The sequence below is a fragment of the Amphibalanus amphitrite genome, unplaced genomic scaffold (genome assembly GCF_019059575.1).
Source record: "Amphibalanus amphitrite isolate SeventyFive unplaced genomic scaffold, NRLGWU_Aamphi_draft 000065F_arrow, whole genome shotgun sequence".
Classification (NCBI taxonomy): Eukaryota; Metazoa; Arthropoda; class Thecostraca; order Balanomorpha; family Balanidae; genus Amphibalanus; species Amphibalanus amphitrite.
This window is the reverse complement of record NW_024881561.1, coordinates 220,299-246,743: the sequence shown is the minus strand read 5'-3', so window position 1 is coordinate 246,743 and position 26,445 is coordinate 220,299. Positions and strand designations below refer to the sequence as shown.

Sequence of the window (26,445 nt, the reverse complement as noted above, 5' to 3'; positions counted from 1 at the left end):
TCAACATCAGTTCTGCTGATTCCCCGCCTGCAAGATCATCAGATTTACAGTAAATAAGATAGGGTCCCCAAATCCCATCATTCATTCTAATTTCCCATACTAAATAGCGCTTTCTTAGCAATATTTTGTCAACAAGAAACCACCAATAAAAGTAAGGCACGCCGATTTATCGCCTTATTTGTTGGTCGCGTAAGCTCCGCCGTTGTCAGTCGCACACTGACAGGAGGCCGAAGACGATCACAGCGGTGATTACGACATTCGTATGTATTTACAGTGTAGCACGTTAGCGAAGAACACAGAACCAAAGAGCCGACAACTTCGGCATATTGGAGCACACGAGAATTGGATGTCGCGTAATGGCACGATCTGGGCAAGATCTAAAATATTCCACTACTTCCACGTATGACAGTAGATTGCAAGACACTTCACCCACTGCTGACATGACGACGCGTGCACAGAGACGGGATCTGAAGCTGCAGAATCTGAGGGCGACCCCTCAGATCCAGAGCAGCAGGGTGGTCCTCGGATCGGTACCCACACCGAAAACAGCTCCGATCAATGCATCACGTAACGCCGACACCATATCAACATATCCCATCACACAAGTCCGAAAATCTACTAAGAGTCACGTCATCACAACTGACGTAGCATTAGCACCGCCACGTGCCACCGACACTGAATTCAGCACACGCCTCGCTGGGCCCACGCCTCAGTCCCCACTCTGCCCGCCCAGCGTCCCGGGAGCGCCCGGCACGCGGCTGGGCCGTCACGTCGAGTCGCCGGGGGAGAGCAGCACAGCCCGGTCCAGGCGGCCGCCCACACACGGCGAGGGCGCCTCCTCGCCGTCACTGAGTCGGTCGGCGCGCCGCAGCGCCGCCAGATTCAACTCACCGCCGCCCACGATCACAGGAGACGCGGCCGCCCTCCGTACCGGCGGCGGCGGGCCGTCCGGTGACCGCCCGTCCGACAGGGTCGAGTCGACGCTGGAGCGGGTCAGCTCCAGCACCAGCTCGGAGCCGGCGCGGCTCAGCACGCTGCCGTCCAGGTCCACGTCGCCCAGCGCCGGCGAGCGGGTCCAGGTGGCGTCCAGGTCGGGCACAACCAGCGGCAGCGGGCCCAGCGGCGCCGGCGAGCGCGGCGGACGGCCCAGCAGCGGCGACTGGCCGCAGTCGGAGCCGGGCGAGCGGGCCGCGCTCCCCGCTAGCGGCGGCGACGGGAGCGGTGCAGGGGCCGACTCCACGTCCATAGGCTCGTTCTCTGCGGACCCGGCGCAGTCTGGGACGGCCGCCGTCTGCCGTTCCCGCCCTTCTCGCTCTGCCAGCTCCCGAGCCTCTTGCTCCGCCCGTTCCCGAGCCTCTTGCTCCGCCCTTTCCCGCGCCTCTTGCTCTTTGTGGAACAAATCAAGCTCATTCAGCCGCGCGTCCAGCTGCTTACTCAACTTGAGCGTAGTCGGACGACCTTTGCGGCTGCGCGCCTTGCCGTTCAACCGCTGGGCCTTCAGCTTTCGGAGCCGCTGTTTGGCCGGTGTCAGCTCCATGGCGCACTTCCTGACCACACCCAGGTCAGCTGCGCAGCGGCGCCGCGCCGTCCGGGCCGGGCGCGCCGGCGCCGCCGGCTCGGCCACCTCCTCCGCGATGGTGGGCAGGCGGCTCTCGGCCGGCGGCTGGTAGTTCTGGTTCAAATAATACATCACCAGCTCGGCCGGGAGTCCAGTCGCGGACTGCACCGAGGTGCCGGCTGCGGGCGTCGGCGCCGAGGGGCCGGCGGCGGTGTCTGTAGCGGCGGTGTCGGAGGCGACAGAGGTGACTGCTGCTGCCGACTCCATGGTCTCCGTCTCGGCACCGGCGGCCGCGGAGTCCGGCGGGGCCGGTAGCTCGGCGGCAGGGAACAGGGCGCCGCCGGCGGACCGGCGCCGCTGCCGCCGGCTAGCCGCCGCTGGCCGGCGGGGCTGCTGGCTGGCGGCTGGTTCGTCGGCACTGGCGGCGTCCTGTGCCGTGTCGCGGGCCGCCACAGACCCGCAGCCGTCCGCCGTGTCTCCCTCCGGCCCCGCCGCCCGGCTCCCCGCGCTGGCCCCGCGCCGCCACTCCGCCACCTCCCTGAGCAGGTCGGTCTCGCTGGCCGACCGGCCCCGGTCCTGGCCGGACTGGACGGGCGACGACGGCCGCTCCCCGTCTCCCAGCCACCCGTTCTCCTTGTCGACGCCGTCGCTCGGCTCCGGCACCGCGTCGGCCAGGTCTCTGTCGGCCGCGGACCGGCCGCCGAACGAGCGCCGCCGCGACTTCCGCGTGGTCTCGGCGGCCGGCGCCGGCGGCGGGGCGTTCAGCAGCACCAGCGAGCGGCGCCGGGCGGGACGCCGCGCCGGCTTCTCCGCCGTACCAGGCTGCGGCGGCGGCGGCGGCGGCGGCGGCGGTGGCGACAACGGCGGGACGTCGACGGCAGCCGGCGCGGGACTGGTCGACGACGGCCGCTCCTCGGGGCCGCCGTCTCCCAGCTGCAGGGCGCCCAGGGAGCGCTCCACTGGGGACAGCGGGGCCACGCCGCTGCGGCGCCGCAGCGTCATACGGTGCGAGGAGCAGGGCTGAATCCCGGAGAGGCGCCGGCGGCTGCGCCGGGCCGAGCTGGCGGTCCGCGCCGGCGACGGTGATGGCGCCGGGGGTGACGACAGCTGGTTGAATTCATCCCAGGCAGGCGGCAGGCCGGCCAGCCGCAGCGGCTCCTCTGGCCAGTCCCCTGAGGTGTCCATCTCCATGGGGTATCCTGTCGGCACAAAGCGGGCTGTGAATGGAGTGTAGAAAGTAAAACGGGAACAACCACGAGTAGACTGTATATATGGACCGCACGGCCGGCTAGCCAGAGCAGGACTGGCTGGCCGGCACACTCACTCCACACCAGCCCGTCGCGGCGGTGGCCATCACTCAGCGGCGGGTGTCAAGTGAAGAAGACGACCCGGCCCCATTGTTCGCCGACGCCGCGGCGGGCTCACAGGGCACGCTGCAATGCCTGACTCACACACTACAGTCACATTCGATACCACAGCAACCGCCGACACACTCCCACCTGATACTCAAGAATCATACTAGTACATTTTCAGTGGACCACACTGCAGTACGCACCACTAACGGACCATCCGACTCTGCAGGCGGGCGCTCCGCCGCAGCAGCACCGGCTCGACCTGAGCCGGCTCGGCTGCAGGAGGCTCAGCCACAGCCGGCTCGGCTGCAGGGGGCTCAGTCCCCGTCTGCTCCGTGGCGTGCTGCAGTGTCTCAGGCACAGCACGCACGGTCGTTCCATTGTCTACAACCGCGTCAGCGCCGTCCTCGGTTGCCTCCCAGTGACAGTCCACGTACAATCGCGGCCCGTCATCGACACTGTCACTGTCCCCGTCGCCGTCATCGACACTGTCACTGTCCCCGTCGCTGTCCTGCCGGTCACATCGGTGACGAACGCTTCTGACGTGCCATGGGACCCCATCGACCTCGACTACCTGTCGCGACACCAAGCCCGTCACCGTCCCGCGCCGTGACATATCTGTGCAGCGTGTCCCACGTCGGCGCACCCACACCCTGTCCCCCACTCTGAGACGCGCCCCGTCAGATACAAGTGGGGGTGACCCCACAGCCTCCGTGGCGTCAGATAGCGGCGGCCTAACACGACACCGGTCGTCAGACTCGGGTGAGTGCCGCTCGCTAGCTTCAGCGGCGTCAGACGGCGCGGACCGAATACAATCCCGCACGGTGTACTGATACACCCCGGATGCCGGGGCGGACTCTGCCGTCACTCCATCGCGCGGGGTCACGTTGTAAATGTGAACCGCTTCGGCCACGGTACACTGGCGCCTCGCGGCGATGACTTTGATTGTCCGATGGCACCGTTCCACCACACCATTCCCGCCTGGCTCGTGGACAGCTCGGAATCTGAGAGCCACTCTCCACCGCGCCGCGAGCACAGCCATATGACGGCCACGGAACACCGTGTCATTGTCTGTCAGGATCTCCTCAGGGGCTCCGCGCTCGAGAAATAGCTGCTCTAGGTGGCCAACAATCTCGATGGCGTTGGCGCGACGCAGCGAGCGCCATACGCAGAAGCGCGATGGCCCACAGTCAATGATGGTGAGGTAGTTCTGTCCGCGGTGATGGGTGACGTCGATGGATATGCGCTGCCACGGGACAGACACGCCGAGCGAGCCATGTCTCCACCGCACCGGGGCCGTGTCAATCGAGCGGCACGCGTCACAGTTCTCCACCACCGCACGAGCCATAGCCCGGGTGACGTCACGCGACACATCACGGCGGGCAAAGTACAATGTCCGACGGACACCGGGGTGGCCGGCCCGATCGTGTGACTGGCACACGGCTGCACGGAGCTCGTCCGCCGTACCGCCGTCGGCACGCCCAGCGGCGGCACCGGCCAGGCCAGAGGCGGCGGCTCGGAGACGACCGCCGCACTGACTCCGGGCGATGGAGACTCGCACTCTCGAGTCACACTCACGTTACGAAGCCAGTCTTTGGGGACTCGCGTCAGTGCGTCAGCTCGGTTCTCAGCCGACCGCACGAGCGTCACCGACAGTCGTAGCCGCAGCTCACCGACCAGCTGACAGATGATCCCCACACGTCGCCGAATCAACAGCTCACCGTGCGCCTTTGTTCTGAGGCGCGCGCGGCCGCTGATGGCGTCATCAAGCCAGCGATGAACAGTGGCCGAGTCGGTGCGGAGATCGATTGTCCGCGCTCCCCAGGCGACAGCCAGGTTGACGCCTTGGATGGCGGCGTCCAGCTCGGCCATGTTGATGTGCGTGGCCTCATTATGTCTTAGCCAGCACGCGTCCTCGATGACGTCACCGTCCGCTGACTCCAGCACGACTCCGGTGGCCAGGGAGCTGGCGTCCGTCCAAACAACCATGGCGTCACCCTCAACGCACCACGTGCCGCGGGCTGGGTCGTCACCATTCAAGCGGCCTGCAACATAGTCCAGCTGAGCACGCAGCGCTGCGTCATCGGTGACGTCATCCCACGCCCGAGTCATCTGGTTCACACGCCGTTTGAGCCAGGCCACCGCAGGCCTGAGCCATCCACACAAGGGCAGGTGTGCCACCAGCCGCCCACACCACGAGAACACGGCACGGCGCGTGACAGGTGCCGGCGGCGCTCCCACCGCGTTGTCCCGAGTCCACTGCAGTTTGCCGCCCTCTGCCTGGAGTCTGGACGCGCAGGCCCAGCAGCCGAGCTCCGCTGGCTGCCCGCTCTGGGGGCTTACAGTTCAGCCCGAACTTCTCGAAGTGCGCCACCACACTGTCTGCGCTCAGCACGTCTTCGTTTACCAGAAGATCGTCCACATACGGAAGGACGGCACGCTGTACGTCCGGGTCCTGCTCCAGCACGGACCTCACAACGGCCTTCATTATCTGAGGGGCTGTATTAAGGCCAAAACCTAAGCGTGTCAGGCAAAACCTCTGGCCTCGAACCATCACAGTCTAGTACGGCCAGAGCCGCTCCTCTACATGCACTTGCAGGTAGGCGCGCTTTAGGTCTATCACCGCCACGTTTGCGCCATGACGGCGCCACTTCCGGAGCTGATCAGCACACACATCAGCATCGGCTGTGTGAGCCGATACAAAACCGTTCAGCTCGCGGTAATCCATTACCGGGCGCACTTTGGCCTTGTTGCTCTGCTGCACAGCCATCAGCGGCACCAGCCCCTTCGCCGCCCCATGGCGGTCCTCATCGTACGGCACTAGCCAGCCCTGTGCGATCCATGCGTCCAATTCCGCGTCATATTCACGGCGTGCGGCTGACGGCACTGTATACTGGGCGACAGTGTTCGTCAGGCACTCGGGACCTTCGCCGTCACGCCATTTCCAGGCCACGGTCCATCTCCGCTCCGCCGAGTCAAAGCACACACGGAAGTCCGGCGCATCCACGCCCAGTGGCTCACCGCACACCGCTCCACAAAAGCGGACCTCAGATGGGGAGAGCACGGTCACGCCACCCAGTGCAGAGACGCCTGCGATCCCGAGGACCATATCCACTCCCAGAGGCCGCTTCTCCACCACCACCGTCTCGAGTGTGCCGCGGTGGCCCGTCGGCGCCTCCACGACCACGGCGCCAACACCGCAGCACTCCAGCTGACCCCCACTGATGGTGGTCACGCGCACCTGCCGCGGTCTCCACTGCGTACAGTGGGGAGCGTAAATGATGTTCTCTGTGCTGCCGGTGTCAATCAGGACGCTGCACTCGCGGCCTTCCACCCTCAGCCGCGTGATGGGCAGCGCACCGCTCAGTGCTGCGCAGGAGAGGACGGCGGTGCTGACCCGTCCTCCCCGGTTCCGTTTCCCGATCGCTGCTGGCACCTCGCCGCGATGTGACCGAGCTCCCCGCAAGCCCAGCAGCGCATGCGGCGCGGAGGGCGCCGAGGCCGACTACGCGGCGAGGCAGGACGCTGGTCGGGGGACGGTGCCACGGCCCGTTGCTGCACTGCCGCCGCTGAGACTCGCTCACTGCTGAGAATGGCTCGAGCGCGAACCACGATGGTAGTCAGGTCCAGTCCTTCAGCCTTGGAGCCGGCGCGAATGGTCTGGCGGACGTCGTCCGGCAGCCCCGCGACGAACGCGCAGGTCAGCGCGCGCTCTGGCAGTCCGCCGAACAGGGCCGCCAACCGCCGCAGGTCGGCCAGAAACACGTCAGCTGACTCCCCCGGCCTCAGCCGCCGTGCTGAGAAGGCTTCGTACGCTGCGTGCTGGTCAAGGGCGAAGGCTGCATACGGTGCGCCGCGGACGGCCACCAGCGAGGACTGGCTGTGGGCGGGCAGCTGTGACCAAACAGCGAACGCACCGCCCGAGAGCCGCAGCGGCAGCACTGACTCCACCGGCACACCACGCAGCCGACACAGCATCTCAGTCCGGCCAAACCACTCCACGACGTCGGTGCTGCCGTCATACTCGGGGATTAGGCGGACGTCGAAGGGTAATGGCGGCAAAACGACTGGGGCCGCCGGCCGCTGACGGCCAGGCGACTGGCTGGGGGCGCCGCTACTGCTGAGGTGACTGGCAGCCGCCGCTGCTGCCGGCCAGGTGACTGACATCACCGGCCCTGTCACTGACGTCAGCACCGTCTCTGACGCGGAAGCTGTCGTCGTCAAGACGTCTTCACTCTGGCGTAAGGCCGAAATAGCTTGTAGAAAGTAAAACGGGAACAACCACGAGTAGACTGTATATATGGACCGCACGGCCGGCCAGCCAGAGCAGGACTGGCTGGCCGGCACACTCACCCCACACCAGCCCGTCGCGGCGGTGGCCATCACTCAGCGGCGGGGGTCAAGTGAAGAAGACGACCCGGCCCCATTGTTCGCCGACGCCGCCGCGGGCTCACAGGGCATGCTGCAATGCCTGACTCACACACTACAGTCACATTCAATACCACAGCAACCGCCGACACATGGAGTCAAGCATAAACAAAAACATAGGGACACAAAACCCAGTTGCAAACTTTTGAAAAGACAACTTCAAAAAGACTACAAGCATCAAGATCAAATGTGCCTTCAAATCATTACCTGCATGTGATTTGGATATGTTAAGGTCACCATCCACTGGTTGATTACACACTGAATTTAACATTGGAGTCTATGGGCGGTGCCCCAAACATTGTTCAGCATCAAATGCATTATGAATTGCAGTCAGCTGATTATTTGGCACCTGTTTGGCGCTGAATCACACACTGATAACTGAAGATTAGTTAACTTCTCTTCTCCTCACAACTTAAAATGCTTCCAATTTTGTGCGCACTAAGCACAAGACAGATGATTGCGCGCATAAAGCACCTAACCAGTGGATGCCCACCTTTATGGTTATGTGCCACTCTCTGACCAATAAGTATTCAAAGCAAGCATACTGATACGAAAGAAGAGAAAGTCACAAAAGTTTATTCCAAGCAAGCATACGAAAGAAGAGAAAGTCACAACTAAAAATAGTGCATGCTGCACCAACCTTCTTACCCAGAGATTTGGACAAGAATAGAAATCTAAAATTGACTGTTCCCCTCGGACTGAAAGGTTTGAATAAGCTTTCCTCGCCCTGCACCCAGAGACTGCTTACTGAATTATCTTTCTTAATTCAAGGGCCCAATCTTGATCTCAAAATTTGAGGGTCAACAGTCAACACAGTCAACAACAATTTTGGGAAACAAACGGCAAATAACTACTCAAGCCCCAGGCCCCCCAAGCGGTATATAGGGCCTTGCCCCAAGCGCCAACCGCGCCAGAAATGCAAAAAGCGCCACGGAGTTCAAAACGACGTGTGCTAAATAGCAGCCATTTTGCCTCAGTATGAACCTATTCTTTTAAAACAATACTAATTATTACTCACTTTGCACTAATATACTTTGAAAACTGAAAAGTCAGCATCTCCAGTCGCGAACCAGATATCAGCAGCGCGCAAATTCACCGAAATGCGATAACTTTTTCGATGTAATCCGTGGGGCCCAATGCCACATTTCACGCAGTCACTCAAAGCCCTCGGCCAAAGCCTACAGTGTATTTAGCAGGGAACATGGCCACATGGAGTTTTCGGGTCTTGAACCGGAATAGCAGTTCCGTAGCTTGAGCTGAGACAAGCACAAATCAGGAGCTTTTACGGCCCAACGATCATCCTAGGCAAAGATATTCCATTTCTCGTCCCGAAAAAGTGCCTTGCTGAGTAATGTATGCCTTGCACGGGTCATTTCCCTGTTTTAAAACTGAAGAGTTCAGTTCCTAGAATATTTTTTTTTATAAAAAGGTTTTATTTTCTTTGCTGATCATTTATTAGCTTAGAAAAATCATAAACCCATTGCAAAAAAAAAAAAAAACGTTTCGGGAGACGGGAGAAACTATTAAGTGGTATGTATGGCTTTGACATAAGCATAAGACCGTTTATCTTGCTCCCCGACCCTATAAACACTCACGGACTGTGTCAGCCTATGCCGAGAGGTAGCCATGACCGAGATAAATTGTTCAAACGTGTATTGTTACGATTCACGAGCCAAGCGCAGCCACGTCACAACCACTACGTCACACTCCGCATGGTAATACAGCGAGGGGAGGGTATGTTATTTTCGGACTGCAACGATTGCACGCGCATGAGTATAAAATCACATGGCACGCCACCAAAATAGCATATGGCCACAAAAAGCACGGGCCACAGGCATGGGCGCATAAAAGCTTGCTTTTCAGCATATGTTTAAAAAGCCGGCTCATCGAGGAAACCCGGTCGAGGAGCAGCCCGTCTGTCGCCGCCGGCTACGCGCTCCTCACAAACAGCGTTCACAGCGTCTTATGGCACGTCTGTAATGCACGTCTGTACCCGACACAGCGGCCGCCGCCGCCGCCGCGGGTTCACAGGGAGGTGATGATGACCGATTTGCGCTTGGGCGCGCCGTCGCCCGCCGATGTGTCGCTCTGGTCTCCGTTGGTCGGTGGCGGCTCCGGCGTCCTCCCCGTCGCGCCGGCGGCGGCCCGGTCGCTGACCACCCGCGGCTTGGGCGCCACCGCGGGCGGCAGCAGCGGGCTGGCCGGAGCGCCGCGCCGCGCCGCCAGACTCGGCTTGGGCGGCACGCACGGCTTGGGTGCGCCGCGGACCGGCTCGGGGGACCGGACGGGCCGGCCGGCGCCGCCGACCGCGTCCGCCGCCGGGCCGCCGCTCAGAGCCGGCGCCGCCGCCGGGCGGACGCCCTCCGCACCGCTGGCACCGTCTCCAGCGCCGGCCAAGTCCCGGCGCGGTGCCGGTCCCTCCCCGGCCTCCGTCGGCCGGCGCGGCGGCTGAGGCTGAGGCTGCTGCTGCTGAGGAGCACCGGTCGGGTGGTCCGCTCCGCCCGGCTCCCCCGGCCCGCGGTGGCCGTTAGGTGTCGGGCCGGGCTGTCGGCGCGAGGCGCGGCCGCCCTCCGCCGGCGGCGGGTACCCGTCCACCCAGATGGCAGCCGGCGGGGCGCGCCCGGCGTCCGGCGGCGGCCGGCGGTGGTGAGCGGGCGCGCGGCCCGGCTCCGACCACCGCGAGCCGGCCAGCGGCCGCGCCGGCTCCGAGTGGCCACCCTCCGGGAGATGGGACCAGCCGTCCGCCGGCCACGGCCGCCGCCGCGACTGCTGCTGCTGCTGCTGGGGCTGCTGGTCGAGCTGCTGGTGCTGCGGCCACTGCTCGCCGTCGCCGCTGCCGGCGCCGCGTCTCCTCCTGTGCGCCCGCCGGCGCTGGCGGCGCCGCTGCGCAGAGTCGGAGCGGCTCGTCTTGGGCATGGCCGAGCTGATGCAGCGCTCCAGCAGCATGTCGTCCGTCTCGCTGTCCGTGTCGCCGCCGCTCGAGTGCAGGCTGAGCGAGCTCAGCGAGCTCGGACGGGAGAGGGCGGACGTGCCGCCGGCGGCGCCCGGCGGCGAGCCGACGGACCGCCCGCCGCCGCCGCCAGCCGCGGGCGGCTGCCGCCAGTCGTGGCCGTCCACACCTGCAGACCAGACCAGAGGTCGGGACATTGTCAGACAAGCCAGGCGCGAAATACCGACAGGATGAGAGTACAGAAGACATAGCGTGAGGGCACGGTCAGCATGTGACGTGACTTCAGAGTCAGACATGGATCATAATTCATAATGCATATGATGTCGAAAACGTCGGACGGGAAACCTACTCAGTTGTAACACCACAGTCCGAACTTAGAAATGATGCCATCATGGCTGAATCCTTCCAACCAATACTGACTTCCGCATGCATGAGCTACCAATCCTCACTCACATGTCTCACAGACTAACCCAGCCCACCACCTGCTCCCTCCGGCAGCAGTGCCGCCGGCCACTGACCGTTAGTGGCCGCAGACGGCCGGCCGTCCGGTCCGGCGGGCCGCTCCACCGCCGCGCAGATGTCACTGAGGCTGTCGGCCCGCGAGAACACGCCCGGCGTGCCCTCGGTGGCGTACACGGTCGGCGTGTCCCCGGCCGGCGCCGGCGGCGGCGGCGGCGGCGGCGCGGCCCGCTCGGCCGGCTCCGCCTCCTCCAGCTCCAGGTCGGAGAGGCTCTCCGCGCGCGAGAAGTTGACGGGCGTGCCCTCGACGGCGTACTGGCGGGGCCGCTCGGCGGCCGGCGGCGGCGGCGGCAGCGGCAGACCGGCGCGCGCCAGCCGGGCGGCGCCGCTCGCCTGGCGCTCCGTGTACCTGGTCAGACGGGGAGCGAACGGCAGGTCAGAACAGGGGTGTAGGAATAACGTCAGGACATATTTAACACACAATTGCAAAGCATCGAACATAACAATATAAAAGCGCTTGCTGCACTACAGATGGTAACAGACACTGCCAGAGGTACTCCCCGGGTACGCACATCGAAAATGGTACCAATATGTATTCTGCATACAGAACAATGCGCGGTCAATGGTGAGCTCAGTCGGTCCCTGCGATCCCTCGGGAGCAGACCGGTCAGTGGACTGTCACGCTGAATACAGCTACTTACCGGTGGTACTGCTTGACGCTCCAGCTCTGGCCGTGGTGCGCCGAGGAAGCGCCGGCCGCCCGGCGGGAGGGCGAGTCGCCGAGCCCCGATCGGTCATCCTGCGTGCGGGGGCGGCCGGTCACACAGCGGCACGGGAATAATGATTAACCCTCGCACGACCAGGCCATTTCTCATAACACGAACGACCAGGGGGGGGGGGGTTGTTACGACCCCCCCCTGGCGTTTCGAAACGGAAGGTCGTAGAGCTTAGCGGAAAAAACCAACGGATTGCTCTCAACGAGATCTCGCGATTGGTGGTATATTTTTTGGTCCTAGGTCAGCATTGACCTACTTTTGACCGGTCAAAGGTCAAATTTTCGGAAAAATAGACTTTTTTCAACTTTCGGCGGCGATTGCGGCAAAACGGTGGGAGATATCGACTAGAAACCTTCACTATCGTGTTCCTTGATCCATTCTCTATCGTTTGGTATGTATTTCGTTTCCCTAGCTCTAAAAATGGCGCGTTGGGAGCGCCGGAAGTCGGCAAGGTCACAGTCGGCGGCAGAAATTCGAAAAATCAAAATTTAAATTTTTGAAATCTGATTGTATTTTTGGATTTGGGAGGTCCATTTGCTCCCTATAGAAGCTAATATTGCTGCATATTCCCATTGAGGTGACAAGAATTAGCAAAATAGTGGTTCGGGCGCTTTTCAAAAATAGTACCGGACGCTGTTCCTCTTGTGACGTCATAGCTCCGTGACCTGACCTGACCCGGTCAAATTTCTTATACCATATGATAGCCAATACTTGCCCCAACATGCATGGGAAGTTTCATCACGATCCATCAACCGATGTCCGTACCACCGGCAGGAAACCTCGGGCGTTGGCACTCAGTTTGTGAAAATCCGGCCGGAGGCTGTACCTCTTATGACGTCATAACTCCGTGACCTGACATGACCCGATCAATTTTTTTCGGCAAAAGATGCGCAAAGGTTGCCCCAGAGGGTATTGAAAATTTCAGCCCGCTACGACAAGCCGTTTAGCGTGCACTTCGAAAAAACCTCAGGGGGGGGTTGATACAACCCCCCCCCCCTAGGCGTTCTAGGGTTAAGGTGCTCAGCCTTGGCACATTTAAAGAAAGACATGAAAATTCATAATAAAATACGCGAGTAAAACCAATGTAAATATTCAAGCTTGATACAACTTGCATTATACCTTGAGGAGTAAAGCCAGCTGGAAGGTAGCACCCTGAAGCGATCAGCCTTATACCCGCTCCCACTACGACCGAGCACTGCCCCGACAGCCGCGCCGACGGTCGCCCACCTTTCGGTTCATGGTCTGCTGGATCATCTGCTCTAGGATGTCGTCCCCGCACGAGCCCGAGTCGGACTCGTTGCGCTCGATGAGCGGCGGCGGCGGCCGGTGGCGGCGGCTGTCGGCGGCCGAGTCGGCGCCGGCGCCGCAGCTGCGCGGGGACAGCCGCGGGTAGCCGTTCAGCCGGCCGCCGCCCGGAGACCGGGAGCCGCTCTTGGCCGGCGCGGCGGCGGCGGCCGGCCGGCGCGCCGCGTGCGGCGGGGGGTGCTGGTGCCGCCCGGAGCCGGCCCGGCGGCCCGGCTCGGAGGCGGCGCCGCGCGGCGGCAACGCAGGACCGCCGCCCGACTCGCGCGACGACCGCACGCTGTGCGACTTGCGCGTGGGCATGGCCGACTTGATGCACGCGTAGATCATGTCGTCGTCGCCGTCGTCGCTGGAGCCGCTGTCGGCCGAGTGGCGCTGCCCGCCGCCGTCGGAGCCGTCGCCGCCGTTGACTGCCGCCGCCGGCTGCTGCTGCGGCCCGTCGCTGTCCGGCGGCGGCGGACCGGGCAGCGGCAGCGCCAGCGGCGGCTCGTCAATCGTCAGCGAACTGAGGCTGGTGGCGCGCGAGAAGCCTAGCGGCGTGCCCTCCTGCTGGAAGTGACGCGGTGCCTCCTCGAAAACACCGGTGGTGACGGCCTTCTGCGGCGGCGCGGCGGCCGGCTTGGCGGCGCGCGGCGGCGGCTCGGCGCTGGCCTGTTTGCGCACCGGCTGCGGCGTGCCGGGCATCTGGCTGGGCGAGTCGGGCAGGTCGCTGGGGGAGACGGCGCCGCTCACCTGGCGGCTGTACTCGCTGATCACCGAGCCCTGCTCGCCGGTGGCCGCCGCGCCCTCGAAGCTGCTCAGAGAGCCAACAGAGCTCGACCGCGAGAAGATGAGCGGCGTCTCGAGCGCAGAGGCCGGCGCCGAGGAGCCGGGCGGGCCCGGGCCCCGCCGGCCGCCGCCGCGCGTCTCTCCCGCGGGCGGCGGCGGCGGCGGCGGCGGCCCAGCCGACGGCGGCTCGCGCAGGTCCAGCAGAGAGGTGGCCGTACTGAAGTTGTACGGGGTGCCCGCCTGGTAGGGCGTGCCCTCGGTGGCGTACGTGTGCACGGTGTCCTCGTCGAGCTGGCAGCTGGCCGACGGGCGGCCCATCGGTGGCGGCGGCGGCGGCGGCGGCGGCTTCTTGAACACCACCGTGTCCTCCTCGCGCCCCTCGGCATACAGCGCGCTGAAGTCGGTCGGGTGGTCGCTCTCCTCCTCGTGGAAAGAGGTGTCGTGCTCCTGCGCGGACGCCGGCCGCGGCACGGACAGCTCGCGCGGCAGGGAGCCGGCGCGGTCACGGCGCGGCCGCCAGCCGGTGTCGGCCGCCGGCGCCGGTCCGCCGCCGGCCAGGTCGGGCTGCAGCAGCAGCCGCCGCAGCTCCGTCTCCGTCACACCCATCCGGTGGGCCACCTCGCGCACCACGCCGGCCAGCCGGGCGCGCTCGGGCGCCCCGCCGGCGGCCGGCCCGACTGGCGGCGGCGGCGGCGGCGGCTCTGCCCAGCGGCGCCGGTCGAAGCTCTGGTCGGAGAGCGCGCTGCGCACCGAGTCGCGGCTGCTGGAGAGCGGCGCCGCGCCGTGCAGACGCGCCGCCGACAGCTCGGCGCCCGCCGGCGGCTCCGGCGGCTCGGCCGGCGGCGCCGAGCCGGCGGCGGCGCGCGGCCGGCGCGCGGGCGTGGCCGGCGCGCTGGAGGGCTCGGCGGCCGCCTCCGGGCGCGCCGAGAGCAGGTTCTGCAGGGCGGCGCCACTGGCGCTGGCTATCATCTGGTGTTTGCTGTGCACGAGCGCGCGCAGCTGACTGACGGCGCCCAGCTCCCAGAGGGTGCGCTGGTCATGGGCGCAGCGCGCCGACAGGTTCCACAGCGTGCCGCATGCGTTACTGACAATGGTCAGACTGGGCGACTTGAGCTGGTCCAGCAGGATCTGCAGACAGTTGTGCTGCCGCAGAACCCGACTGCGAACAGAACACACAGTCGGGAGTCTAAATACAGGTGTACAGGTGAGGTAACCTGGTCTTCGACAACGGATCAGGAGAGCGCATCCAATTATTATGCATTTCAGACCCTGTGGAACAGTCCTTTTAGGCTATTTCTCGTTGTATATGCGTTTGATTTTAACCAAACTTTGGTAATAGTAGTTTGAGATCCCTACCTAATTTTTATCAATATGGTCTAATAACAAAAAATGAAAAATAAAGGCACTTGTCATTGACAGATAATGTTAAGGTCGTCAGAGCCCTGCTTAGAGGCTGCCACAGGCTGGGCGCTGTCTCCCCTCTGATTGGTCGTGGCGTGCTAGCGCACTGCGGCTTGGCTCCGCCCACTTGCGGTCCAGCCTCGGGTCATGTCGGCGGCAGTCGCCGTCTGGCCGGCCGGCGTGCCGGCCGCACGCGCAGCGCAGCGGAGTGGAGCACTTGTTTGCATGTCATGAACTTTTACTACAACAAATAAGGACGGAGCAAGTAAGAAAAAGGAAGAGGAGACAAAGTGAAAATGAGACGAGCGGTAGACGGTGGCTAGTGGTCTGTGGACAGCAAACAATACATATGCATTAACGCTAGAGCAGAGACGGAGACAAAGACTAGACGAAAGACAGACAATGATGGTAGACCAGAGACAAGTGACGGAGATAGAGATTAGAGACGAGAGACTGACAGGGGGAGTGAAGGATGGGAGGTCATTAACTCTCGATATTGCACATCTGCATTTTCAGATTGAATCATCCTATCTTTCCCTGTTCTATTGTTTTTCGGCCCTAAGATCTATCAGCAATATCCTTAAAGCATTGTGGAAATATTATGGAAAGATCGACTATTTTTACCTCCCCCCAAAAAAAATCTTTCAAATAAAAAAAACTAAACGCCGGTACATGCATAGGTATGTGGATATCCTCAATTAAATAAGGCCGCTGAATGTCACATGCGTGATGCGTACCTAAAGAAAATCCGGTAGATTCTGTCTCGTTACTCCTTAACTGCGCCATAGCCTGTAGGAAAACAGGGCAGCGGAGAAGCTCCCAATAAATTATATAAGATTCTTTTAATTTTATAGGGAATAACATTCTGGATCTTATTTGTCGCTGGAAGCAGTGCTTATCGCTTTATACACACACCGATATGCATTGCATTCTTCATCCTTATTCTCTCCGCGCGAGATACGACATAAATTCACGCAAGGATACCTGCGTTAGCGTGTGTCTTGTTCCAATCAGTCAGAGCTCCGCACTGCTCTGACCCCGGGCGGCGAATGACCGGTCTCGGTGTCGCGGCGCAGTGGGCGGAGCTTAGCTGCAGCGCAACAGCTGACGCTGCTACGCCATGCTAGCCTCTACCAAGGCGCAGAGTTTTCCGATCAATCTTTACCATTACAAGTCAATGACAAATGCCTTTCATTTTGACATTTTGTTAAAAGACCATATTAGTAAAAATTAGGTAGGGCCTTGCAACTCATTGTGTCAAAGTTTGGTTGAAATCAAGCGTATAAGTGACGAGAAAGAGCCAAAAAGGACTGTTCCAGAGGGTCTGAAATGCATAGTAGTGTACGATATGTCACGAATATATTGGGTGGATACTTCCATTTCGCGTCTAGCTATACACGTCTAACTCTTAGACGCGTCTAGCTGGACGGCGACTGCGTCTGGCTGCCGACCGCTAACTTTGGGCGCGTCTAGCTTGAAAGTCTCCGTCCGCGCTAAGTTGGACGCCCACTTGGACGTCTGCTCAGTTAGACGCCAGTTGGACACCAGTGGAAGTCTTCACCCATTGCTGAATGTCTATGTCTCTATGACACCTCTGCATCTTGCACATATTAAGTCACAATCCGAGTCTCACGCAAACTAGGAATTGTGCTGCGAATCGTAACTAGTATCATGACAATAAAAGTGCAAATTATGACGCGACTTTGGAGCATGATATAGAGTTTTGAACGGCCCGACATCGATACCAGAGGTGGCGGCGAGCGCAACGCCGGGCTTCCGATAATGGTGTCGGACACTCGGACCGTTCAAAACTCACATCGCCCTCCCATGTACCACTGCTGATGGAAGGAAGCCTGTCTTAGCAACAAACCAAACAAAATCACAAAGCTGGTCATGAATAATACCAGTAAAACGCCTTTTGGGCGAAGAACGAGCGAGCGAGATAGTGAGCCCTGCACGTGCGGAAGGGCGAGAGGGTACTTCCAACGGGGCTTGTGCAAAGCACCCTTCTAACCGGTCACTAGCGGTGTGCCAAATTTGAACGCAATCGGCCCAGCCGTTCCTGCGATCTGGAAGCGGCATTCTGCACGTGCGCACGTGCAAACGGGGTCCAAACTGACTTTTGCACGGCACCCTATTTACCGGTCCCCAACCGTGTACCAAATTTGAGCGCAATCGGCCCAGCCGTTCTCGAGATCTGGAAACGCCCCCTGCACGTGCGCACGTGCAGAAGCACCCTAACCGCAACACATGGGAATGCATTGCCTGGTGGGTGCCTACTATGCATTTCAGACCCATGAGACCCTGTTTTTCGGCGATAATTTCTTCGGTTTTTGTCTAATTGGCTTGAAATTTTGACATTAGACATTTCAGCTCAAGCGCCAATTTCCATCAATATGGTCTCTCAACAAAATATCAATATTTAGAGCACTTGTCATAGGCTCGTAATGCTAATAATATTTTGCACCCGGATAGAGGCTCGTTCGCTACCGCAGCGGATTGGATGGGAGCGCTGGCCAATCACGTTGCGCCGGACCCAACTAAACTCCGCCCACTGGCCGTGACCGCGCTGGGTCTATGCCGGCTCAGTCGGCGGCAGCACCGCGGAGAGGTCGCACGGGGGCCGCGCACTGGAAACATTCATGGAATCGACAGGAAGTGTCTGAGCGAAAGCTTGCTCTTCATTTGGGGGAGTTGGTAACCGCTTCTCCCTTCTTAGTATATCAACACCGATCCAGCTCAGAATATGAAGAATACTCATAATGAGGATATTAACCTCCCCAGAACCAACTTTAAATAGAGAGCTGACTCAGCTGAGTCATGCACTATCTGAATATCTGGATGAATGCACATTCTGGCGCCTATCTCATGGTCAGGTCGTGCCACTATTCTGTCACCTATGACATCATGAGAAGTCTCTGCACCATTCGAAAATATCGATATGATTGGCTGCGTCAATCGCTGTTTCTGAAGACGCTGTTATATCTATGCAGAAAACAACAGAGTAGGATGATGAGTCGCGAGCACTTCCGATTGCCTAAGACATCGCTCCACGAGCTGTGTTCGTAATTCGGGAAGCAGAATTGTGATGTGCGATTTACTGCGCATGGTAGAAATGTAATGTGACATCAAAATAAGGGAAACAGGCGCATAGGCTAGTAAAGAAATCGCGTCTTTTTGTGAAACTAAAGTAATTTTTCAAGCTCTCCAATAGTGAGGCAGTAGGTTACTTACTTACAGGTGTTTTGATTATTTGCAGTTCAACACGAAAGCCTGGGGTCAAGTCAGTCCGGTGATCTCAATCTAGTCAATTATAAAATGGGTTAGCTGTGAAGGTGTTCATGTTGCACCGTAATCACATGAATCCATCTCAAGCATACGCATAAGCATAATATATTTCATATTGCAACCACACTTCTTAAATGCTACGGTGTAACTGTTTACCATGTCTTGCAAATTTGACGTAGGCTGACCGACGTCTTGCATCAGTTCACAGTCAATTGACATCCATGATTTTTTTTTTTTAATGACGTTCAATCAAGAAAAATGCAGTCACTAGCCCTGAACTTAGCATTAAAGTAGGTATATCTTTATTGATTGACATGGTGTAGGTTAATTTGCGATAAATTCAATAACGAAGGCTAGTGCGCTAATTACGAGCGCTAGTTTCTGCTGTATCGTTATTACTGCAACGGCAACCGCAAGGCAGCCATGTCCAATGCGAGCCGCCCCGGTCCGGCATACGGCCTTGGGTCCGGCAGCTACTGCCCCGTCGGCTCCACGCATCCGACTGACCGGCCAAGGTCACCGCTCCGTCCGCCGGGAGGGCGGAGCTTAATGGTCACGTGCCTGTGACGTCACGCCTACGTATGGATAGCCTCTACTCCACTGACGGATTTACGGAGATGATTTTAGCATTGCGAGGCAACGACAAGTACCCTAACAATTGATATTTTGTTAAGAGACCATATTAGCGAAAATTGGCGCTTGAGCTGAAATGTGCATTGTGAAAATTTGAAGCAAATTGGACAAATATTAAATAAATAATCGCCAAAAAACAGGGTCTCATGGGGTCTGAAATACATAGTAACTGCCTACCTCTATGCCAAGTTTCAGCGAAATCGACCAAGTAATTACCGAGTTATTAAAATGGGAACAAATTTGGCACCTCTTCTTTTTGCATTTTGCACGTGCAGCGGGGGTCACTCACATAGATCAAGAGTATCCGACCTTTGGTAGAAGGGATGCAGCTACCCTACAAAAATTACCGCAAGGCAATCGCCCAAGCGGCTGCTGAGATATGAGCCTCTCAAAATCACTACTTCTGCAAAACAGCTTGAACACCCTTGACTTTCACGTGGCACGTGCCACGACGGTCACTGAGATGTGCCAAAAGTAGGCAATTACGGGGTAGAAGGGATGGGGCTACCCAGCAAAAAAGACCGCAGGCAAATCGGTCCAGCGGTTGCTGAGATATAAGCCTCTCAAAAGCGCTACAGGCCGGGCCGGGCCGGGCCGGGCCGGGCCAAGATTGGCCGGGCCGCTCATACTGAGATTTTCCCGTTATATTGAAAAGACTTCGCTTCGCTCGCTGCGCTCGCTCGCTCGTAAAAATCCATTCGTAACTTACTGAAAGGTCCTCTTTTGAACGGTCCATCTGCAGCTGACCGGTTCATTTCACCAGAGGAGAGCGAACACTCTGCCCAGTGCCCGGCACCCCCCCCCCCCCCCCCAGCTGACCCCACTGACGGGTACTCCTCCCCTCCCCTCTACCTCTGCCCGACACCTCCCCCACTGACCGGTACTCGACCTCCCCTCTCCCCGACACCTCCCCCAGTCCCCACTGACCGGTACTCCTCTCCCCTCCCCTCTGCCCGACACCTCCCCCACTGACCGGTACTCCTCCCCCTCCCCGTCCCCTGTGTCCGACACCTCCCCCACTGACCGGTATTCGACCTCTCCTCAGCCCGACACCTCCCCCACTGACCGGTACTCCTCCCCTGTGCCAGACACCTCCCCCTGACTGACCGGTACTCCTCGCAGACGGCGACGTGGCTGGAGACGTTCCGCAGGATGCCGCCGCCGTTCTCCGACACGGCCGGCGACTTGGTCGGCGAGTCGTACGTCAGCGTCTTCACCAGGAACGGCAGCGCCCCCTCCTCGGCGCAGATGGCCGCCTGCGGGCCCACAGACCGGCCAGAGGGCCCGGCGTTACACGCTACACAATACATAGACCGGCCAGAGGACCCGGCGTTACACTACATAGTACACAGACCGGCCAGAGGGCCCGGAATTACACACTACACAGTACAAAGTACACAGACCAGCCAGAGGGCCCGGCGTTAAACATACACAGTACACACTACACAGACCCGCCAGAGGGCCCGGAGTTACACTACACAGTACACAGACCGGCCAGAGGGCCCGGCGTTACACAATACACAGTACACAGACCGGCCAGAGGGCCCGGCGTTACACAATATATGTACAGCACAGACCGGCCAGAGGGCCCGGCGTTACACAGTACACAGACCGGCCAGAGGGCCCGGCGTTACACAGTACACAGACCGGCCAGAGGGCCCGGCGTTACACAGTACACAGACCGGCCAGAGGGCCCGGCGTTACACTACACAGTATACAGACCGGCCAGAGGGCCCGGAATTCACTACATTATACACAGACCGGCCAGAGGGCCCGGCGTTACACAGTACACAGACTGGTCAGGGGGCCCGGCGTTACACAGTACACAGTACACAGACCGGCCAGAGGATCCGGCGTTACACAGCCCGGCCAGAGGGCCCGGAGTTACACTACACAGTACACAGTACACAGACCGGCCGGAGGGCCCGGCGTTACACCGTACACAGACCGGCCAGAGGGACCGGCGTTACACAGTACACAGACCGGCCAGAGGGCCCGGCGTTACACAGACCGGCCAGAGGGCGCGGCGTTACACACTACACAGTACACAGACCGACCGGAGGGCCCGGCGTTACACACTACACAATACACAGACCGACCGGAGGGCCCGGCGTTACACACTACACAATACACAGACCGGCCAAAGGGCCCGGCGTTACACACTACACAGACCGGCCAGAGGGCCCGGCGTTACAAAGTACACAGTACACAGCCCGGCCAGAGGGCCCGGAGTTACACTACACAGTACACAGTACACAGACCGGCCGGAGGGCCCGGCGTTACACAGTACACAGACCGACCAGAGGGCCCGGCGTTACACACTACACAATACACAGACCGGCCAAAGGGCCCGGCGTTACACAGTACACAGACCGGCCGGAGGGCCCGGCGTTACACAGTACACAGACCGACCAGAGGGCCCGGCGTTACACACTACACAATACACAGACCGGCCAAAGGGCCCGGCGTTACACCGTACACAGACCGGCCAGAGGGCCCGGCGTTACACAGACCGGCCAGAGGGCGCGGCGTTACACACTACACAGTACACAGACCGACCGGAGGGCCCGGCGTTACACACTACACAATACACAGACCGGCCAAAGGGCCCGGCGTTACACACTACACAGACCGGCCAGAGGGCCCGGCGTTACAAAGTACACAGTACACAGACCGGCCAGAGGGCCCGGCGTTACACAGGGTCGGTCGGGTCAGAGCAGCCGTTCACACCTCCCATATTACACGATGGAATCGGGCTTACTAAAAGCGAGGGTAACAGACAAGCATGGTGTTTGACAGTTCACATCCGTGATCCGATAAAGTGCGCTTTATCGCAAAATCGGTTTCAATGTAGACGGCTTATCACTCTTCTTATAAACAGTGCATTGCTTTCAAGGATTTCGCTACCAAGGATTCGACACCAGTTACCTAATTGGCTACCCCATACAGCGATTCGCCTTGCTGCCAGCGCTGCGCGGGTACGGCGCCGCTCCGGCCAACCGGCCGGCCCTACCTTGTTGAGCCCGCAGTGGGCCGAGAGGTTCCAGAGCGCCGACAGGATCGACTTGAGCGACGGCTCTCGGGCGGTGCGCAGCGCGGCGCGAGTCAGCGCCGGCACCGCGCCGGCCTCGCGCAGCGCCTGCTTGCTGGCCGGGTCGGCGCGCCACGACAGGTTGCGCATCACGCTGGCAGTAACCTGAAACAGCCGGCGCCCGTTCGAGTCCCGATAGTGGTGAAGTGGAACCTTAACAAAAGTTGACGGAAATTGTTGGAAATGTAAGCTTTAGCTTGCAGCTGTGAACTGAATCAGTTAAACCAATTGCAGTCTACAGATATCGTGTTATATGGCAAAAAAATCAATAAATTGTTTGTTTCCTGAAAGCCTCCCACAATGTCAACGTTCCGAAATAAAAGCCAATCAAGCGTATCCTCTACCTGTCATGTAGCCCCTTCCACACGTATGTACTTACATACCAGGCCAGGCACTACCCACGCGGGCTTCCTGTTGCACCCCATCCCTCCCTGTGATAATATGACCCCGCCTTTGCCCGCCGCGCACCTGGACAAGGTCGTCGCTGGGCGAGAGCAGCTGCGCCACCAAGGCGCGCAGGAACGGCCGCAGACCGCAGAGCAGCGCCTTGTTGGTGCCGTCCCCGAACGTCAGGTTGGTCAGCGCCATGCCGGCGAACCTGCACACACCCGGCGGGACGGGGTCACGGTCACCCTCAGCCTCCGGGGAGGGGGGGGGCAGCCATGCCTTGATTAGAGGGCGACGAGCTACACTAAGCAGCGGATGGTAAGCTTATTGATCCACAGCGTTGCTACAAAATGGCAACATTTTCAAAATATCAACAATCTGAACCCGCCCTTAAAATTTTGTACTGCACACCACACATGATATAGAAATATTATAGAAGTGAAGCAGTGTTCTAAAATTGGATTTTGGTTGGGTGTGACGATGATGACCAAAAAATCTAGGATGAGAAAAAAAAAACAAGTGAAAACCTATATCACTTTCGCAATAAAGGCGTAACGCTACGCTGGCTGATAATAAAAGAACATACCATTCCTGACCACCAAAACTAACCGAAAAAGACGATGCAAATAGGTAAGGATGATCTACGACAGAATTATAACTTTAACATCTGATCGCCAAGTGTTTCTAAATCCGTCCCATTTTATCCCAACATTTGTGTTTGATTGAGACTAATGAATTTCAGAATCACCCTTGTCTCTTATACAGCAAAGAATGAATACCTACTTCAACCAGTGATATTTCATTTTCCTCACAAGTCAAAATGCATTGTCACAATTGAATGACTGTCCAGTGGCCATCCTTCTCCTAGCCTTAAATCAATGCCTTCCTTTCCGTTTCAGATGCAGACAGCAGATATTACCGTCAGCATCTGCTACGTTCCTACTCATGCTTACTGGCACGGATCCAGGACGGTCCTTCTGCCTGTATATTTCTCCTAAAGAAGATCATCCGCGGACCTCCATCCTCGCGACGCCAGTCGCCATCATGCGAGCGAACTAGGTCCTTAATTAAGAAGCAGAAGATGCAATGATTCTGTTGAAATCTGTAACTCATGTGTTCTGGCCTCTGGGACGTTTTGCGCCTACAATATGGCAGCACTGCTTCCAAGATTACTGTATATTTGAGATAATATGCGGCAATATAAGTTTGTAGTTTCCGTTCGCATCTGACCTGGTAATATTCGTACAGTGTACACAGTATAGCTTTGAGCTTTCCATTTTCAACAGATATGACAATGGCCGGGATGATACTGGAAATGGTGCCTTTGCTCTGAGCACACGGAACGGGACGCAGCATTGAGTATGCAATTGCAGTCGCACTATGCAGCATGACATACGCCGGAAATCTCCCGGCCCGAACGCCGGAACGGCCAGCGATAGTCGGTACTCATTACGCATAGTGAAAATGGAAACGGTGTCAGCGCAACTCTTCGAAAGGAACGGTGCACTACATGAGACTAGAAAAAGGGTCACTGATTAGGGCACCCTAAACGGAACGATGTGCACTGCGCAGCATAATACGCAACATCGCAATAAAAAGCGTGCAACTAACCAGGGCATCCGTATCGGAACGGAACGGGATGCAAAAAAAAATGATAAAAGGATGCCACCGACCTCATGACCGGCCACCGAAACTGAGCGGTAGCTACCTATCATGTCACGTGGTAAGTGCTGAGTGAGAGAGCGTCACTGATCAGTGATCAGTGATCAGAGCACCCGCAACAGAACGGAGGGCATCAGTGATCAGTGATCAGAGCAACTGCAACGGAACGGAGGGCATCGCTGATCAGGACATCAGGACATAATGCGAGCCGACATACGCCGAATCGCGATTCCGGCCAAACATGGCCTCAAGAAATAGGTCACAGGTCAAAGGTCATTTGGGTCAGGAATATGAGATTTTCAGAGTAGGTGTCCAATTAATTGACTCGAGGGTCCTGAAAGTGTCGTCCCGATCGGCCGCTTTTTACGCGAGTTATTCTCGAAAAAACGAGGGGGTGGTTCGTTCGATCCCCCCCCCATACGGGCGAGGGATAATTTATTAAAAAGCTAGGGCCTTCTTAATCCCATCTACCAGCTTCAGAACATGTATTGGGCAGATCTGGGGATACCGTATCTTAAATTTATCCCTAGAGGTGTGCCAAGGTATCCTTTCACTCGTCTTGGCTTTCCCTCGGCCGAACGCTTCGTGTTTAAAAACCTCTAGAAACTAATTGAAATGAATAATTGGCGGTAAGATTATTGCAAAAGCATGAGAAATTAACGTAAAATACATCATTACCGGTCTTATAACCTCATTTCGCGTATGAAACCTGACAGAGTCCACAGAGTTTCATATTCATCCCTAGGGTGTGCCAGGGTGGCATGTCAGTCATCTTGAACCCCTGCCCGACCCGACGCCTCGAGTTTCAAAGACATCTAAAAACTAATAACGTTAATAATTTGTGGTGAAATTGATATAATATGATCAGAAAAGAACGCAGAATAAATAAGTATCGGTCTCAAAACATTATTTTGCCTATGAAACCAGCCAGAGCCCGCGGAGTTTTAGATTCATCCCTAGGGTGTGCCCAGGGTGGCTTTTCTCATCTTGGACCTCTACCAGGCGCGACGCCTCGAGCTTTAAAGTCCTCTAGAAGCCATTGACGGACATAATTTGTGGCGAAATTGATGCGATAGGATCAGAAATAAACGCATAATAAATTGGGATCGGTCTCAAAACATTATTTTACCTATGAAACCAGCCAGAGCCCGCGGAGTTTTAACCCGCGCACCGACGGGGGTCTGCGCCAACTTAGTACCGACGGGGGGGGGGGGCGGATGACCGCCCCCCCCCCCTGAGATCTCGAGAACGAAGCAAGATAGCGACAAGCGGTAGACGGCATCGGATACGCACGGCCAAGATCTACAATTTTTACTAAGGTCATTTTCAGGTCAGGTCAAAGATGACGTCACAGGGGTCGAAAAAGTCAAAATGGCGGCGCTAGATATGGAGAGAGTTTTTCTCGAATAACTTTCGAATTAGTCAAGATAGGAACAAACTAAGGGCATCATCGTGATCCTCTCGTCAATCCGCATCGAATGATATATATGTTGACCTCGAAAGGTCAAGGTCAAAGGTTGACCTCAGGTCACGTGACCTCGAGGTCATCATGTATATCATTCGATGCGTCTTGACGAGCTGAACACAATGAGACCATCCACGCGTCTGTATCTTGTTCCTGTACGGAGTTATTGGCCAAAAACCTTTGGTGACCTTTGATGACGTCACATGACCTCACAGCTGCCCAACAGCAAAACAGACCTCAAGGTAGTGAAGGTTGATCGTATATGAAGTCATGTATGGTATATGGGGCCATTCCGACCCGTTTTAGTGGTAAAAACAGGGAGTTGATTTTTCCCCCATTGACTTATAATGGGGAGGTCGCGAAATTGACCTGACCTTAGGTCACCGATATCAAAATTCCGAGATATACAAATTGTAGCTACTAATGACCTAATAATATCCTGCGACTTTCAAAGGCCTCCGACATCTACTGTAGCTCTGGCACGGTGACAAAGTTGCAAAAAAGTGACTTGAGGTTGGGTCATTCAAAGTGACCTGGTGACCTGACCTTAAAAGCTAGGAGGTTCAAACTTGCACACCATGTGTAAAATTGATGAGGTTATAGTCATACCAAATTTCGCGGCGCTACGCGCCGCGGTTTTCCCGCTATTCGCGAAAAACCTCAGGGGGGGGGGCGGATATCCGCCCCCCCCCCCCGTCGGTGCGCGGGTTAAATTCATCCCTAGGGTGTGCGCAGGGTGGCTTTTCTCATCTTGGACCTCTGCCAGGCCCGACGCATCGAGCTTTAAAGTCCTCTAGAAACCATTGACGGACATAATTTGTGGTGAAATTGATACAATAGGATCAGAAATGAATGTAGAATAAATTGGTATCGGTCTTATAACCCTATTTTGTATATGAAACAAGTTATAGCCCACCAAGTTTTA

At 58.2% G+C, this 26,445-nt stretch overlaps 3 protein-coding genes across 4 annotated transcripts in view; all 3 read right to left on the bottom strand.

Moving 5' to 3' along the window:
- Window positions 1-249: 249 nt before the first annotated feature.
- On the bottom strand, window positions 250-8,207 carry LOC122378802 (MAP7 domain-containing protein 1-like). Of its 2 annotated transcripts, none has more exons than XM_043360307.1 (2): window positions 7,987-8,207; window positions 250-2,757 (listed from the first exon to the last, which is right to left on the bottom strand). In XM_043360307.1, exon 2 carries the CDS (start codon window positions 2,747-2,749, stop codon window positions 767-769), a length of 1,983 nt encoding a protein of 660 aa, XP_043216242.1. In that variant the 5' UTR covers window positions 2,750-2,757; window positions 7,987-8,207; the 3' UTR covers window positions 250-766. The 2 variants fall into 2 exon arrangements, with proteins under 2 accessions (XP_043216242.1, XP_043216243.1); XM_043360308.1 differs by having other exon boundaries at window positions 8,087-8,207.
- LOC122378767 lies at window positions 5,471-6,888 on the bottom strand. The gene is made up of 2 exons (XM_043360233.1): window positions 6,495-6,888; window positions 5,471-6,279 (listed from the first exon to the last, which is right to left on the bottom strand). The coding sequence occupies exons 1-2, from the start codon at window positions 6,886-6,888 to the stop codon at window positions 5,471-5,473; spliced, it is 1,203 nt and encodes a 400-aa protein (XP_043216168.1).
- Window positions 8,208-9,363: 1,156 nt separating the features above from the next.
- The window catches only part of LOC122378766 (adenomatous polyposis coli protein-like), a 29,680-nt gene continuing 12,598 nt past the window's right edge, over window positions 9,364-26,445 (bottom strand). The window contains exons 10-20 of the mRNA XM_043360232.1: window positions 22,475-22,604; window positions 21,929-22,111; window positions 20,023-20,171; window positions 14,467-14,752; window positions 13,771-14,040; window positions 12,751-13,707; window positions 11,449-11,546; window positions 10,807-11,156; window positions 10,436-10,457; window positions 10,130-10,327; window positions 9,364-9,535 (exon numbers count right to left, since the gene is read on the bottom strand). Of these exons, the coding sequence (XP_043216167.1) occupies window positions 9,364-9,535; window positions 10,130-10,327; window positions 10,436-10,457; window positions 10,807-11,156; window positions 11,449-11,546; window positions 12,751-13,707; window positions 13,771-14,040; window positions 14,467-14,752; window positions 20,023-20,171; window positions 21,929-22,111; window positions 22,475-22,604 (2,815 nt within the window). The remainder of the gene's footprint in view (window positions 9,536-10,129; window positions 10,328-10,435; window positions 10,458-10,806; window positions 11,157-11,448; window positions 11,547-12,750; window positions 13,708-13,770; window positions 14,041-14,466; window positions 14,753-20,022; window positions 20,172-21,928; window positions 22,112-22,474; window positions 22,605-26,445) is intronic.